At 54.1% G+C, this 16,776-nt stretch overlaps 1 protein-coding gene across 1 annotated transcript; it reads left to right on the forward strand.

The window, feature by feature from the left end:
* The first annotated feature begins 3,251 nt into the window (after positions 1-3,251).
* On the forward strand, positions 3,252-7,009 carry LOC134562717 (serine/threonine-protein kinase pim-1-like). Its single transcript, XM_063420240.1, has 4 exons — positions 3,252-5,788; positions 5,906-5,956; positions 6,161-6,527; positions 6,740-7,009. The coding sequence occupies exons 1-4, from the start codon at positions 5,246-5,248 to the stop codon at positions 6,976-6,978; spliced, it is 1,200 nt and encodes a 399-aa protein (XP_063276310.1). The 5' UTR covers positions 3,252-5,245; the 3' UTR covers positions 6,979-7,009.
* The last annotated feature ends 9,767 nt before the right edge of the window (positions 7,010-16,776 follow it).

Consider the following 16,776-nt stretch of genomic DNA (forward strand, 5'->3'; position numbering starts at 1 on the left):
GACCTAACTTTAAGGAAGGATCCCCATGGCCTTGAATTTATTCCTCACTCATTGCAAGCAGGAGCTGGCTGGCCTTCGGCCCCCACTGGCTCAACTCCCAGAGTGGGTGAGGAAAGGAAATTACGCTGGCGGAAGAGCACCAGAACCTTGGAAAAGGATGAAATACATCTCAATTACAAATTGAGATTCATTTCTTTATTCCATTTCTGTATTCAGTACTAATCTAAAAGATTTCATTTCTTTATTCAGTACTAATCTATTACTACGAACAAAAACATGTTTCTGGGCTGAAGCTGTCACACACTGCAAAGATTTTTGGTTGCTTTATTATTTAAAGGCTGTCCAGAGCCTGTGGAGCAGCCCGGCTCCCTGCCCCTCTGCCCACAGGGTGCAGCACTGCGAGCTCCCCCAGGAGCCACAGGAGCACTGGCAGAAGGGCAGAGCATCCTCAGAAGTGACCCCAGCACTGCACAGTTCTCACTGCTCTGCTCCTGCACAGACTCGGGATGGCCAAATCCCCCCAGGCTGCGCATTCCACAGCAGGACCCCATTTCCCTGGGGAGCAGCCCGGGCCCAGTTTGGCTCTGGGATGGGGTGATGAGTCCTGTCCCAGGAAGAGGCAGCCAGGGCCGGGCTGCTGCCCCTTGCTGCTCCAAGTGCCTCCTTCCAGCCGGGCTCTGGGGGTGCTGAGGCTGCTCTGGGCTCTGCCAGGGCTCTGCTGGGCTCAGCTCTCGGCCACGCTGGGCCTGCTGCCCCTCACATTGCTCCAGGCACCTGAATCACATTGGGAAAGAAGGGAAACTTGCAAGGGAGTTGAGGTTTAAGAGAGTTTTTATTCAAAAATTCCTAGGTAGCACAACAAAAAGCTGTCCTCAAGTGCTGCATCTCCACTGCACCCACATGTCCTGCCTGCTCCGTACCAGCTCTTGCTCGCCAGTTGCTCCTTAGAGGCCACAAGGGGCTGGCAAAGCCCCTGAGCAGGCACCATGGACAGGTTTGAAATGGTAAGTTCAATTGATCTTCAACTAGTCAGTTTAGTAGTAGAATTAACCTTTCCTCAAAATATAGCCTCTGCTTGCCCATTTTGAAAACACTCACATAGTGTTAATTTACCTTATCTTCTATGTGCTATGTTTACCTGAAAAACCTTTTGAATAGAAAAAATACATTTACTATTTATTACGTCTTTCAGTTTTCCTAAGGAAATCTGGCTGGTTTTGGTTTGTTCTGTTACTGCAGGCATCAGGCCCAGTGCTTGCAGTCTAATTGAAGATGTGTTTCATGGAAAAGAATAGAAGAATCTACCATGGAGGGTGAAGGGTAACAGTGGAAAATTAATTCTATTTGGCCTATTACTTGTGGTCCTTGTAAATCCACTGTGCAAGGGCTGGGTTTGCAAGCTGCAGGTTGAAGTACAGTGAGTTTGTCTGGATAATGCTGTAGCCCCATCTCAGCAGATGCAGAAAGGGGCCAGAATCCGGCATTTGGAGTGTGAATTTGGGGTGCTGGCCTTGCCCCAGAGGAGAGGCAGGATGTTCCCTGCAGGGTCTGCATGGAGCAGACAGAAGAGATGGGCAAGTGTTTGCAGGGCCCCTGGGAGGGGATCTTGGGGTTCCTGTCAGCAGGATCCTTGTGCAGCTCAGGCTGGGCTGGGCAGCAGCTCCATCTGCAGCTTCCATGTGCTGCTGCAGCAGCTGCTGCTGGGGACCCTGAGGGAAGAGGCCGCGGCAGGGATGGAAATGCTGCAGGGACAGCTCCAGCCAGGGCCAGCAATGAGCTTTGCCTTCCTGCCTGGGGAAATGAGGCTCCTCTAGTGCAAGAGGAGGCAAAGACAAAATCAAGTTCAACACTTCAAGGAACACTGTAGAAAATTGGAAGCCTCTCCAAATGTCACACACATTCATCTGTTAGCTCTTCAGTGTCGGTTCTTGTAAAAAGCCTTTCCAGTTTTGCCTGGGATCTGAGACTGCAGGGCCCACAGCTGGGCTTCAGAGTTCAATTGATTTTTATTTTCCAGGTTTTTAAACAGAGCTCCAAATTGGGCATCTTGTGCCGTTTTTTCTGCTCAGAATCTTGAAAAGGGTTCTGTGCTCCTGTGAGCCACCTCTTGAAGGGTGGTTGGCAACCCTGGAATCCTCTGGGAAAGCACTTGATTGACTTCAGGGCCAGGCTGGAAAGCTCAGCCTGAGGAAAGAACTGTTCCAGATGCCTCTGTCCATGTCCAGCTCCTCCCAGCTGAGTCCCTGAACACACAGGGTGCTTCATAGGGATTTCTTTTCCTTTCCTGTTCACTTGGAGGTGCTTTTGCCTCTCTCCTTTAGAGAAATATCTGACCAGGCCCTGCCCCCATTCCATTTTATTCCCTCCACTTTGGAGTTGGCCTGCTGGGTTGGACATGGAAATTGGTGGTGCCACCCTGTTCTTCCCTCCAGCTGTGAATTTTAGCTTGTATGAAACACTGCAAAGGGCCTTGTTTCTCTGGTGGGGAAGATGTGAGGTGGAGATAATTAACAGGATTTGTTTTCATGAACCTTTTGATAATAAAGAAAAATGTGGTGTAGAAAAATTTTGGTGAGGTGCTGGGATTTGAGGGTTTATTTTTTATTATTATTTTTTGCATTTATTAGTATTACTTCTAATTGTTAAGACTATTAAATCCTAGACATTATTACCAATGGCTGGATGTCACTCACTGGGAACATTACCTCCTCCCACTGGGATTAATCTGTACAGTCTATTTCAAGTTGTCAGTGGATTCTAAAGATGGAAATTCCCTTTAATGGTGGATTTGGTGTGGTTTGGACCTGAAGAAGGGTCTCCTCCTCTCCCAGAGGTGCCTCCAGCCTGCTTTGCCACCACATCTGTTTGTGGCCCCTCACGGCTGCCCTGCCCTGGGGACATGGTGGGACACCCGTCCTGTCAGGGCTGAGGCTCCTCATGGCCCAGCACAACCCCACATTGCCCCTCACAGCCCCTCACATCCCCTCACATCCCCTCACGGCCCCTCACATCCCCTCACAGCCCCTCACAGCCCCTCACAGCCCCTCACATCCCCTCACATTCCCTCACAGCCCCTCACATCCCCTCACAGCCCCTCACATCCCCTCACATCCCCTCACATTCCCTCACAGCCCCTCACATTCCCTCACATCCCCTCACATTCCCTCACATCCCCTCACAACCCCTCACGGCCCTTCAGCCCCAGGCGCGCGGCTCCTCCCAAAGGAGAAGGGGTCGGGCCCTGCTTGTTCTCCTTTTATTTCGCTCTCTTCACAGCCACCAGTCAAGAAAGGCTGAAATGGAGCCTTTCCCCAGCGCTCCCCTCGGGGTTAATCGCGGCTGCAGCTCTGTGCTGCCGCTGGCCCCAGCGCCAACATCCCCGCAGCCCCGCAGGCCTTTGCTGTCCCCCCGTGTCCATTCGCTGTCCCCGAGTCCCGCCCGGCTCTGGCAGCAGCAGCAGCCGCAGCGCAGCGGGCGCCGGCCCGGCCCAGCCGCGGCTCCCGGCCAGGAGCAGCAGCAGCGCCGGCCCCTTCCCGCCTGCTCCTGCCTCGCCTGCCAAGGGCCTTTTCCAGCTGGACTCTGCACTGCAGCAGCCATCACCCACACACAGCCCTGACTGCCCAGGGCCCGCCTGGGCTGCCCTCAGCAGCCTCCAGAGAAAGAAAGGCTCGGCTTCCAGCGCTCTGTGCAGCGCTCTTTGACTCACCCTCAGGTGACAGCAGCAGGCTGCTCTTGCCTTTGCCTCGGCAACTGGAGATGGCGCCTGCTCTTGCACCCTTCTGGCTGCCAAGTGAATTTGAGCAGCTCAACTGCAATTGCCTTTTTCCATCATTGCTACCCACTGTGCTTTTGTGACAGTGAACTCAGGATTTTTGTGGCAGGCACCATGATAAGAAGAGATTGAAATGCTCCCAAGTCCCTGGGCACTGAGTCGAGGGGAATTAAAGCCACACAGGTCCCGTTTGCAGAGCTCCAACACAGCCCTGGTGCTGCTGCTGCTGCTGAAATCAAATCAACTTACAGAGGCCATCACAGAAATTGCCCTCTGGAGTGTCAAATAAAATGAAAAAAAAAACCACCAGGAGAAAGACAAATCTCAACTTCTTCACTCGCTTCATTGCTTGCTCTGAGCAGCAGAAAATGGGGATGCCCAGAGGTATTTGCAGCTGCTGCTGATCCCAGCTGCAGCTCAGCCCTGTGCAGAGTCCCAGCAGGAAGCTGAGCCCAGCCCGGGGAGCTCACACAGTGTCAGGGAGATTCTTTCTCTGAATTCACTCAGCCTTGCATTCCCCAGCTACGCCTGGTACCACCTCCTGTTTTCTTGGCTTAGAACAGGAGCAATGCAAACCTTACCAATGGCACAACTACCCAGTCCACAGGGAAAAGGACAGAGAAATGGTAAAGTTCTCCAGACATTTGTCCTGCTTTGCTGGAAAAGTCGTGCTGCACTCACAGGATGGAAATCCAAGAGAAGCTGGAGTTGGTGGCACATCTTGTAACAGAAGCTGGACCTCGTTCTCCATGAAAGGTTCTTGGAAAGAGCAGCTGGGACTGTGGAGAAGATTGCTGGAAAACAAACAGCTTTCCAGAAGTGAAATGAAAATGAAAGAAACAAACCAAGCTGTTTTCCTCTATTTTTTTCTATGCTTCCCTTTTCCATGTTGCACTACTTGTCCATGCCATTAATTCCAAAGAGATGTCACCTCGAAGATCGGTGACTTAGTGAGTTTTAGACACTCTAAAATACCATGGGCTGTACACACAGTTTGCCTTCCCCTGTTTTTGTTGTCAAGCAATGCCAGAGACATAAATGTAGTGCTTGGGTCGGGCACGAATCCTGCAGGCAGGGAATGTGCCCCGGCAGTGTGTGAGCCTGAGCAGGGACAATGCAGAGCAGCAAGCGAGGGGATTCCTCTGGCACAGCGCAGGAGTCCGGACTCTGGGTCTGGGCTGCACAGGGCCAAGTTCCCGTGTTTGGACAGGCTCAGGGGCTGCCCCCGGGGCGCGCGGGGCTCGGCCGTGGAACGGACACGCGGACAAACGGCCCCGGGGCTTCGGCGGCAGCGGCGGCAGCAGCGGCAGCGACTTTTCGGAATCTCCGAACTCTGCGACCCTCCTCATATCTCGTTCCTCCTCTCCCTCTCCCACTGTCCTGCACTCTCTCCTGGTGTCCCTTTCCCGGTCTTCCCAGCCCCTCTCGGTGTCCCCGTCCCGGCCTTTCCCTCTCCCCCTGCCGGGCCGGGCCATGCCCCCGGCCCGCCCCCGGCCCCGGGCGGGGCTGCCCCGTTCCCGTCCCCGGGCGTCCCCCCGCGGTCTCGCCTGGGCCCGGCTCTGGCCGTGCTGGCGGTGGCGCTGTTGGGCCGGGATCAGTGCCTGGGGCTGGGGCGGCATCGCCACCCTTTGGCTGCGCCTGGGCCGGGCACGGCCTCGGCCCCGGTGCCGACCCCGAGCCCGGCGCCGCCTCCTCCCGGGCCCCGCGGAGGACACACGCGGCGCGGCCGCTCCCGCCGCCTCCGCTGCGGCTTCCCCGGCCCGAGCTCCGCCACTCGGCAGCGCAGCCGCCGGCCCCGAACCGCCGGGGCCCGGCGCGGGTGGGGATGCCCGGCCCGGGCCGCTCGGGGGGCGCTCGGGGGCCGTGTCTGGCCCCGGGCCGAGCGCTGACGGCCGCGTGTCGCCCGCAGGGAAGGCGCAGGAGGCCCTGCAGGACCGGTACCGGCTGGGTTCGCTGCTGGGGCGCGGAGGATTCGGCAGCGTCTACTCGGGGACACGAGTGTCGGACGGCGCCCCGGTGAGCGGCGGGGCCGGGGGCGGGCGGAGGAGAACGAGGAGGGCGGAGCAGGAGGAGAAGATCGGACCGCAGCGGGGCGGTCGGTGAGCTCAGCCCGCTGCTGTCCCTTGCTCGCAGGTGGCCATCAAATGCGTGCCGCGGGATCGCATCCGGCTCTGGGGCGAGCTGGTGAGTGAGCGGGGCCAGCGGCAGAAGCCGGGCCGTGGCGGGCGGCGAGGAGCCGGGGCCCGGCAGGGTGGGAGCCGCCGGGAGCCGTGCAGGGAGAGCGGGCCTGGGCTGAGCGGGGCGCCCAGAGCAGCCGGGGCTGGCTGAGGGCTCCCAGAGCCCCGGCACGGCCTCAGCCCCACTGACGGCATCGTGCTCCTCCCGCAGCCCAACGGCGCCCGTGCGCCCCTGGAGATCGTGCTGCTGGACAAGGTGTCCGCTGGCTGTGCTGGTGTCATTCAGCTCCTGGAGTGGCTTGAGCTCCCCACCAGCTTCTTGTTGGTGCTGGAGCGTCCGGAGCGGTGCCAGGACCTGTCGGCTTTCCTGGCAGAGCGGAGGTTCCTGCCGGAGGAGGAGGCGCGGGCGCTGTTCCGCCAGGTGCTGGAGGCCGTGCGGCACTGCACCAGCTGCGGGGTCCTGCACAGGGACATCAAGCCCGAGAACATCCTGCTCGACCTGGCCACCAGAGAGCTCAAATTGATCGACTTTGGCTGTGGCGCCTTCCTCCAAGACACAGCCTACACCCAATTTGCAGGTGAGCCCCCTCAGGGAATGTTCCTGGGCATCTCCTGGCCCAGCCTGGCTGTAGCACCGGGCCTTCCCCCTCTTACTGCTGGCAACAGCATGATGTCTTGAGCCAAGTTCCTTTTGGCTGGGGGTGGTAGGGGGCCAGCCCTCACATGCCCAGGGATGCTGGGGCCAGGCTCTAGGAGTTCAATCCTGATGAACTGCGTCTGTGTTCCACAGGAACCCTGTCCTACAGCCCACCAGAGTGGATCCACCAGCAGCGCTACCACGGCGAGGCAGCAACGATCTGGTCCCTGGGCCTCCTGCTGTACCACCTGGTCGTGGGGAAGCACCCGTTCAGGAGGGGCCAGCAGATCATCTGGGGCCGCATCTTGTTCCCACGATGGCTCTCTCCAGGTGGATCCTCATCTCTGGGCACAGGGGAATACCAGTGCTGGGAGACAGCAGCAGCCTCATGAGCACCCTGCTCTGGCAGCTGCTGAGGAGGGGGCACATGTCCTGCTCTGCTGCCCTCCTCCAAACAGACAATGCATTGGGAAGTTTAGGCACAGCTCTGGGCACACCCAGCATGGCCTGGGCATGGGAATGGGGAGCCAGAGCACACAGAATCCTTCTTCAACTGACTGGTGGATTCTGATTTGTCTCTTCAGAGTGCCAAGATATTATTAAGAGGTGTTTGTCCATGCAACCCTTGGACAGGCCATCCTTAGAAGACCTCTTCAATGATCCTTGGCTGCAGGGCGTTCATCTGCCCTAGAAGATGGGAGAGGTCCATGTGCACAATTGGATCCAAAACCTGGCAGGTAACAACTCCACACATCTCATGGCAATCAGTGCTAAAGAAGAGCAGACTGGTTTTGTCCTGCCTGTAGCTCTGAGCAGGGATCATGAGATGGGAACATCTGTGCTGGAGCTTAGCTGGAGACCTGCTCCAGCAAGCACTGGTGGCCACCATGCAGCCTAGTTTTGGTTGCCCTTCTTCACTGATGGCTGGGGCCCTGGGCAGAACAGTGACAGCCTGCTCTGGCCCCCAGGGAAGGAGGAGGCCCTGGAGAAGCTCTGTCAGGTGGGGCTGCTGCTGGAGACACCAAAGACAACCTCAGGGACGACAATCTCTTCCTCCACCTGGTCACCAGCAGCTGAAGATGATGGAATTTGATTCTGGCACCTTCTTCAGAGACGCTCTATACCCAATCTGCAGGTGAGTCCACAGCCAGGGGGATGCTCCCAGATCCGGGCATGGCATGGCCTGGCCGGGCACCAAAGGTCCCTCCCTTTGCTGGGGCGGAGGCAACAAATCCTTCCCTGGGCTGTCCAGCTGCTTTTTGGCTCTGGGCAGCTGCTGAGGGGCTGGATGTGGCATGGCTGGCTGCAGGCTGGGCACATGTGCTGCCCTCCTGCTCTGCCCCCAAGGGCAGCAGTGATGGGGAGGTTTGGACCCAGCTCTGAGCACGGCCAGCACGGCCTGGGCACTGCGGGCGGCTGGGACAAGGCACAGGAGCCTTCAGCTGACGGGCAGTTTCTGGTTTCTGTCCTTGCAGCCGGGCTCTGCGGGTGCTGAGGCTGCTCTGGGCTCTGCCAGGGCTCTGCTGGGCTCAGCCCTGGGCACGGCTGGGCTCGCTCTGCCCTCACATTGCTCTGACAGCTTTGCAGCACACCAGCCCCTTCTGAGCACAGCGCCTGAGCTTTCTGCTTTGGCAGCTGAGTGAGACTCTCCTGCTGGCCCAGAGATTGCAGGTAGGGATCCACATCCAATTGGCAAGAACCCAAACACTCCACAGTCCCAGCTGAATGCCTGGATCTTCACAGGATGTTTTGTCTGTCCCACTCTTCCTTCCTTTTTGGCTGGAATTGTGCAATTGCCCTTTCTTCCTCCTCTAGGAGTGCCACAACTGAGCAAAACCTGGCGAGTGGATGGTGTTCCTAAGGCAGTGCAGTCTGGAGCTGATGGATGAAGAATTAATTGCCCTTCTGCACCTCCAAACCAGAGCAAAAAGCTGTAAGTGGGACTTTGTGTCTTTAAAAATCTCTGAAAACTTCCAAGGGAATGTGCAGCTCCTTCAGGGAGTGAGAAGGAAGGTCATCTTCTAAAGGATTTGGAGTTTGACAAAATTTAGATTCCCAGTCCTGCTTAGATCTGGTGGGGCACAGCAATTTCCTATTCTTTCTACTACAATTTAAAATAATACTGGAAACAAACTGCAAAATCTTTTTAAAAGGCTGCTGAGGTCAGTAGGATGGATCCATGCCATCAACACATTTACAAAGTAAATAACTGAGATCTCATTTTAAAAAGATTAGTTATCTCTTTATCCAAAGTTACTAAGTATTTTTCACTACAGATTTAGGATTTGTTTTTATCGTTCTCATTTTTTCTTTTCTTTTTTTTTTTTTTTTTTTTTTTTTTTTTTTTTTTTTTTTTTCTTTTCTTTTCTTTTTCTTTTAATAGAAAAACTTTCCTAAGAAAGGAGTGTCCTTTGCTGCTGGTTCCCGTGTGGAGCAGCTCCCTTCCTGCTGGCTGAGCTGCTCAGGCACAGCCCGGCAGCTCCTGGCCCTGCAGGGCTGAGCCTTTTCCCCGGTGCTGGGCACAGACTGATGGAGCAGCACTGCTCAACACGGGCACACACAGAGGGAGCAGAAGCAGCTGCCTTTGCCCACCTGCAGCTCCAGGGCCCAAACTCTGAGCACACAGGGCTGGAAGGGACTGGCAGGCTCCCTGTTTGCTGTGCTGCCCCACTTGTGCCCAGCCCAGCTCTGCAGCCCTGGGCTCCTGGGCTTTGTGCAAGGAACAGAGGTGAGGACTCCCTCTCCATGTGCAGCTTCCAGATGGAAAAGGCTGCTGTGAGCAGGCAGCTCCAAGGGCAGAGAAAGGAGGGTCTCCACCACTGGATCTGTGCCACTTCCACCGTCCTGGGCAGCAGCCACTGAGCCCAGGGGAACAGAGGGCACAGCAAGAGGGACAAAACCAGGCAAGGTCAGAGCCTGGGAGGAGCCAGAGCTGGGAGCAGGAACAGCTGCTCCATTGCACTCTTGGAGAAAGCTCTGGGCTGTTTCTGAGCGCTGAAAGGCGTGAAGGGCAGAGAGGAGGCCACAGCAAACAATGCTCCTGTTTGCACACCCTCCCCTCTCAGTGTCCCAGAAGGAATTGCATGAACTGTGTTCTTCTCTCAGAGTCGTCTCGTTCAGCATGAGCAGCTTTGCACCAGGAGCTGAAGGAGCTGAAGCCTTAGGCCACAAGAGCTGAGCAAGAGGGAACTTCTTGACCAAAGTAATGCTGCTAACATGGACCTGACTGAATGCAGTAGATAAATCATGGAAATATAGAATCCTTCCTGTTGGAAAAGACCTCTGAGCTCATCAAGTGGAAGTGTTAAACCAGCAGTGTCAAGCCCACCACTAAACCCTGAAGAGCCAGGCCTGGACAAGAGGCCTGAGTGAGGCCTGAACAACAGGCCCGGAGCCAAAGGTGACCTCTGGATGAACCTTCCAACCAAAGGGTATCTTTGTATCTGCTCCTTAACAAAAAATGCATGGTCATTAGCCTTGTACTAGATGTATCCACTCCTTAGTGAAACAGGTCATGATCTTTCTGTATTTAGAAGCCAGACAAGGCCATGAAATCTGACATCTGGCCTTGTCTGGGGCTGTATGGTCAAAGGCAACTCCCTTGGTTCCTCCTTGGGCCCTGGCCAGGCTTTGGGAGGGATCCAAGAGGAGGATGAAACCAGATGTTCCTGCACTAGAAGTGCTGTCAGTTTGTTTATCCAGCTCTGTCAAAGTTGGGCCCTCCCACAGCCAGGCTGGAGCCTCACCTGTGGCTGGAGGCACCTGCAGGAATTCCCAGTGCCCGGGAGTGGCTCTGCAGTCCTTGGCTGTGACAGCTTCCCCCAGCTGATGTGTGGGTGTGGGTGATGGGAAAGTGTGAGGGCAACTGGTGATGGATCTTTCTTCATCACTGCGGGCAATCTTTGGTAGTGACGACTGGGGGCATTGCTGAGCTGCTCCTTTTGTGCTCCTTTGCTGCTTTGAGCTGTAGGAAATGACACTGATTCCTTCAGGGGGTGTCTGTGTCTTTGGTGCTGACCCTGCCCACTGGTCAAACAAAATTGGCATCGTTTGGCCAGAGCAGCACAAAATGTCACTTTTTCAATCTAAATGGGAGGAATCAGTCCTATCTGACATTCCCAGATGGGAAGCCCTTCCCCAGAGTTCTCTGGCTCTGGAGTGGGCTGAGGTGGGAGCGGATTTTTGACAGGAGCCACTGCATTAGAGGGTGTAAAGTATCCCACCCTGGCTCTAAAATGGCTCACTGCTCAGCCTGGGTGGGGACCACAGTGGTCCTTAAAAAGGAGAAACTAGATGCCCTAAGAACCCTGGAAAAGGAACAACTGGTTCAAGGACACATAGAACCATCTATGAGCCCTTGGAACACCCCAGTATTTGTTATAAAAAAGAAATCTGGATAGTAGAGGTTACTCCATGAGCTGAGAAAAATCCATTCTGTGATGGAGAGAACGGGCACGTTGCAGCCTGGTCTGCCATCTCCTGCAGTGATTCCTGCCTCCTGGGACATCCTGACTGTGCACTTAAAGGACTGTTTGTTCACTCTTCCATTGCACCCAGAGGACACCCCAAAGTTTGCCTTTACCCTGCCTTCTGTTAATAACACTGCACCAGTGCAAGGTTCTCAATGGAAAGTACTTTCCCAAAACAGGGGAAACAGCCCCACAATCTGTCAGGGCTGTGCTGCTCAGGTACTCTCATCAGTGAGAGAACCATTTCCAGGGGCATACTGTTCCCATGACATGGATGACATTTTGATTGCAACCCAAAGCAAAAATGAACTCTCCCTGATTCAGCCAAGCCTGTTGCAAGCATTAAAAACATTTGGGCTGCAAGTAGCACCAGAGAAAGTGCAGCAGCAACCAGCCTGCAAATATTTGGGACTCAAAATAATGGACCAGACTATACAGCCACAAACAATTTCATTTTCAACCAAAATTCTAACTCTAAACGATGCACAAAAACTCTTGGGTACCATCAGCTGGGTCAGGCCTTACCTAGGACTGACCAACTCTCAATGAGCACCTTTAGTTGACCTCCTAAAGGGTGACTCTGAATTAACTTCCCCCAGAAAATTAACCTCAGAGGCAAAAGCTGCTCTCCAAACAGCAGAGCAAGCTAGCACAAACAGACAAGTCCACAGGACATGCCCAGAGGTGTGTATCACTGTGTTTATTCTCATTGTCATTTTTCATCCTACTGGTATTACTGGACAGTGGAATACACACTGGCCTGATCCTTTGCACATTCCAGAATGAATGTTTCTACCTCATCAACCAAAAAAGATGACACCCACTGTCTTTGAACTAATTGCACAGTTAATTATCAAATGTTGTCCCAGGTGTTTACAGCTGATTGCTAGAGCTCCTTCACGAATGATCTTGTGTCTGTGACACAAGAGCAATTGGAATGGTGTTTGCTGACAGTACAGCCCTGCCAAGCGCTTTGCAAGGACACTGGAAGGCTTTGGGTACCTGCCAGACGTGTCCGTCCTGCCTTAGGTCCTGTCCAAGAGCACAAGCAGCATTCTCCTGAGGGCCCTCAGCAGATGCTGTGGAGCCGTGTGTGGAACAGGGACAGAAACAGCTTCTTCACCCACCTCATGGGGATCTGGGACTCTTCAAGTGACAGTTCACTGAATGGTTCTATTTGTTTACAAACTGTTGTTCTGTTTACAAGGTGTTTTTTTCTGTTTAAGAACTGTTTTTCTGTTAATTGTTTTTTCTCCCATTTTTCAAAGTTGAATGTTTCCTTGTTTCAGTGTTAAGCTGTAATTTGTACCCATAAGCGTTAACCTGTCCCATGCTAGCCTAGAAGATTGTGATCTGGCCTGACAGCTCCTGGCAGTGAGTGCTGCAACTCCAGGGCTACATGGGACATATCACTGGCTGAGGAGGATGAAGCTGGACAAAACCTCCTTCAAATTCAACCCATGCTGTCTGCTGTTACCCCATCTGCAAAAGGGCCCTTGCAAATGGGATAACAGCAAACAATTTGCATTTGAATCAAAACAAGGTGAGGAGATGTAGCAAGATCCAGCTGGTTTACAGCTGGACATAATGAGTGTGACCATAACAGACCCAACTGGGCTGACCTGGCTTGTTCTAGAAGTGCCATGGGGAGCAAAGAGCTCAGGCAACCCCATCCAAGCCCTGGATGCAGACACAGCACTGGCCAGAGATCTGGGCAGGCCAGAGATTCCCAACCAGCAGGCTTCCCAAGGCTGGGAAATTCAAACTCACTATCAAAGGGAGCTTGGAACAATAAATCGTGGCTGTTGGTCTGAGCCCAAGAAGATCCTGTGTCGTGTGTCTGTCTCCAACCCACCAGCCTCTTGTTACACTATATCTATATCTAAATCTATCTTTCTGTCTATATCTTTATATATACATTGAAAATCTCTTCAGCGTCTCTTATTAGACTGAAATTTGATTACTGCTTTGATTGCACACCTCTTTCAGGCAGGCTTTTCCTCTCTCCTTGGCTGCACTTCTCAGGCCTGAGAAGAAAAATTTTGTCCAGCCTTGGGACAGTTCCCATCATCTATCCCTGCTCCTAATGCTGCTTTGAATGATCTTGGGAATCTGAGCATGAGGGAAACTGGGGGGACCTTAGTGAGAGGAAAAGGGAGGCACAGAGGCCAAATGTAAATGCAGAGGCTGGGTTCCCCCAGTCTGCAGTGCTGTGGGTATTGGGGCTGTGCAAACTGCTGTTTTTCTCTGTCAATGGCTGATTCCTTCTGGGTATCTCCTCCTGGAATTCCTGTGCACCAGGGCTGGTGCTGGAGCTGCAGCCACCCCAAGTGACCAAAAGCTGTGTGGGAGCCAGTGGGAATCATTGCTTTGCTGCTTTTGGTGAAAAGTTGTGACGTGACCCTTAGTGTGAGGGAGGTGACACCTTGATGCTGCTGCAGAGCCCAGACACTGTCTGAGGAGAGAGCTCAGGAGAAGGTGAAGAAAAAGCAGGATTAAATGCCATGTGCTGCTGAGCTCTGTCAGAAAGTGCTTGGAGTGAAGTGTGTGAAGTGACTGGGAGAGCTGGATAGAAGGGACAGCTCTGAGAGGTGTGTGCTCCATCAGTGCCGTCCTAAGAATGATCTTTGTACAGGGTTGAAAAAGGATCAGTTTGCATGGCCTGCATTTCTGGCTCTGGAAATTCTGTGTGTTGCACAAGCTGAGTGCTGAGCTCATCTGGCTCTGAAATATCATCTCTGCACCTTAAGCAGGAACAGCATCAGAGTTCTGAACAGGTTCATAAAAATCTGTCATAATCCAGAAGCAAACCTCAGCAATACACATCTGTGGCAGGTGAGGAAACTGAAAGCTTTCATTATTGTTATCCTTGGAGAATGAATTCAGCAATACAAAGCCTCTCTCTTGGCATTAAAATACTTGAGTTTCAGCTCTGCCCCAGACTCTCAATGTCCAGGATTTCTCTGTGTGGTTGGGGGTAGGTTCTCCCCCCGTAGCTCTCTGCAGGTTGGTGCTAATTCAAGATGTTCTGAAGGGTTCAGACATTTGGGTGCCCAGGCAGGGAGTGCAGAACTGGGATGACAAGCGCTGACCTTTGCTGTGCCAGAAAGTGCAAGGGATAAATTGGTGCCAGTGAAGGTCATGCCTTTCCCTGGGAGGATCAGTTCTTGTGCTTGTGGCAGAGTGTGGTGCCAGAGGGGTTTGCAAAGGCAATCTTGGTGCATGCAGGCCAGAGGCCCCTGTGCTGCAGCTCCCTCCAGGCTGGCTGCAGCCCCTCAGGGTGCCCAGGAGCAGGGCTTGCCCGCAGCCCAGTGCAGCCTCGGGAGCCCTGGGGCTGCCCAGGGAAGAGCCATGGCTGAGGCTCTGCAGGACCAGGCAGGCTCAGCCCTGCTCCCTCCTGGCATCCCATGGCACAGGGCCCACGGGGATTTGGCCCTGCACACGCCAAGGGTGTCCCGAGAAAGGACAAGCAGAGGGTGACCTCTGTCAGGGGGAGCCCTCTGTGCACAGGGACCCCACTCCTGGGCTGGCTGTGCCAGCTCCCCCAGGCACCTCCAGCCCTGGCAACCTGCACCAAGTGGAGACCACCCCTTTGGAAATGCTGCCTGTGCCCAAAGCAAATGCAGAGAGACCTGGGCTGTGAAAAACAGCGATTGATTATTTCCAGAAGAACAGCAACAAACATGAACTAGAGAACATATTTTCATTGTAAGAATATTTGTAACACTAACAATGTGTAGAACGTATTTACATAAGAACATATCTAACGAAATATAGGAAACATATTTACAAAAGATAAAAAAGAAACCCTAAAACCTGTATGCTAAAGACAACAAAGTCTAAAATGTATATCCTAAAGAGAGCAACAAACTCCAAAACTTATATACAGAAGGCTGGTGGGTGTCCTGGATCTCTCTCAGACCTGGAAGAAAAACAAGTGCAAGTCAGGCACCAGGGCTGTTCCAGGTGCTCCCAGGCTGGCACAGGCTGGCACAGGGGGTCTCTGCTGTCACAGCTGAGCCTGCCTGGGGCTGGGGGCTGTGCCCCAGCTGGGACGGGGCTTGTGTGGCCCCAAGCAAGCCCAGGGCAGGCCAGGGATGGCCACCAGGATCCCGTGCCCGGGGCACTGTGTCCCTGAGCAGGGAGCACCCAGCCCAGCCCCAGCCTGGCAGCAGGGGACCCACTCTGCCTGTGGGGAGCACATGCCTGTTCTGCTGCTGGCACGGTCTTCATCCCAACACCATGGCCTCCACCTCATCTTCTGCATCAATGTCCATATCTTCAATCTCCTCTTCTACATCCACCTCCATATCTTCTACTGTCTCTTCTTCCACATCACCCTCCATCTCTTCCTCTTTAGTTTCATCCCCATCCACCTCCATGTCCTCCACTGTATCAATCTCTGTATCTACATCCATGTCTTCCAATTTGTCCTCCTCTACATCCACTTCCATCTCTTCCACTCTGCTCCCTTATTCCTCCATTTCCATCTCTTCCTCTGTATCCTTCTGTAAATCCACTTCCATGTCTTCCTCTCCATCTGTGACAGCCTGCAGAGGTAGCAAAACCTCAGAGTGGGGTCCCTTCCCACACCATCCCCACAGAGCTGCAGCCCAGCCAGGATGTCCTGGGGTGTCCACGTCCACGGAATGGCACCGTACCTCCATTGGGACAACTGTGAGCATCCAGCAGAAACAGGTGGCCAAATCCCGAAAATAGGCAGCTTTCAGGATGGATGCAGCCTGCACAAGTAGCAAAACCTCAGAGAGGGGTCCCTGTTCCACACCATCCCCACACAGCTCCAGCCCACCCAGGACGTCCAGGGGTGTCCACCTCCCTGCAATGGCACTGTACCTTCCTCACGAGAAAAGTGAACATCCTGCAGGGATGGATGACAAAAGCCAGGCAATAGGGAGTTCACAGGCCTGACGGGGTTATCAAGGAGCACGGGACAAGCAGGGTGACAGCAGTGCTCTTGGAGCAGGGTGAAGGCTGGGCTGACACAAGGGCCAATGGTTGTGTTGTGCTTTTTGCTGGATGCTGCCAGTTCCACTTGGAACACGCACTGTGACATCCCAGCTGCCACGAGTCCAGGCTGGCCATCAAGTGGACACTGGCAACCAGAGAATGATGGAAGCCCTGAGGGCCTGGGCTTGGGCGGGAGCCTGAAGATCATCTTGTGTCAGCCTGAGCAATCTTGCTCACACCCTGTTGCTCAGAGCCCTGTTCCCACCTGGCCTTGGCTGTTGCCAAGGATGGGGCATCCACAGCCTGCGTGCACAGCCTGGCCCAGTGCCTCAGCACCCTCAGTGCAAAAGAACATCTTCCTGAACCTTCCACTCCCACCTCCAATCCACCTCCTACCCTTGAAAGCCATCCCCCCTTGCCCAGTCTGCACAGGCCCTGCTGAACACTCTGTGCCCATCTTTCCTGGGGGACCCTTCCAGCCCTGCACAGCTGCACTGAGGCCTCCCCATGGCCCTCTCTCTGCAGGCTGAGCATCCCCAGCCCCACATGCACAGCAGGCAGGCAGATCAGTGGCAGTCAGGGCTGAGGGGTAGCAAACAGCATCAGGGACAGAGAGAAGGCAGCTTTAGAGCCAGGGTTGTCTCTAAATTTACAAAATTAATCCTGGTGGAGGGGGAGATGGTGGGACACTGACTCTGTTCCTACTGGTGAATATTTTCCTTCTTTTTCCTTCTTTTCTGTCATGCTGACCCA

This window comes from Prinia subflava, chromosome 30 (assembly GCF_021018805.1).
Source record: "Prinia subflava isolate CZ2003 ecotype Zambia chromosome 30, Cam_Psub_1.2, whole genome shotgun sequence".
Classification (NCBI taxonomy): domain Eukaryota; kingdom Metazoa; phylum Chordata; class Aves; order Passeriformes; family Cisticolidae; genus Prinia; species Prinia subflava.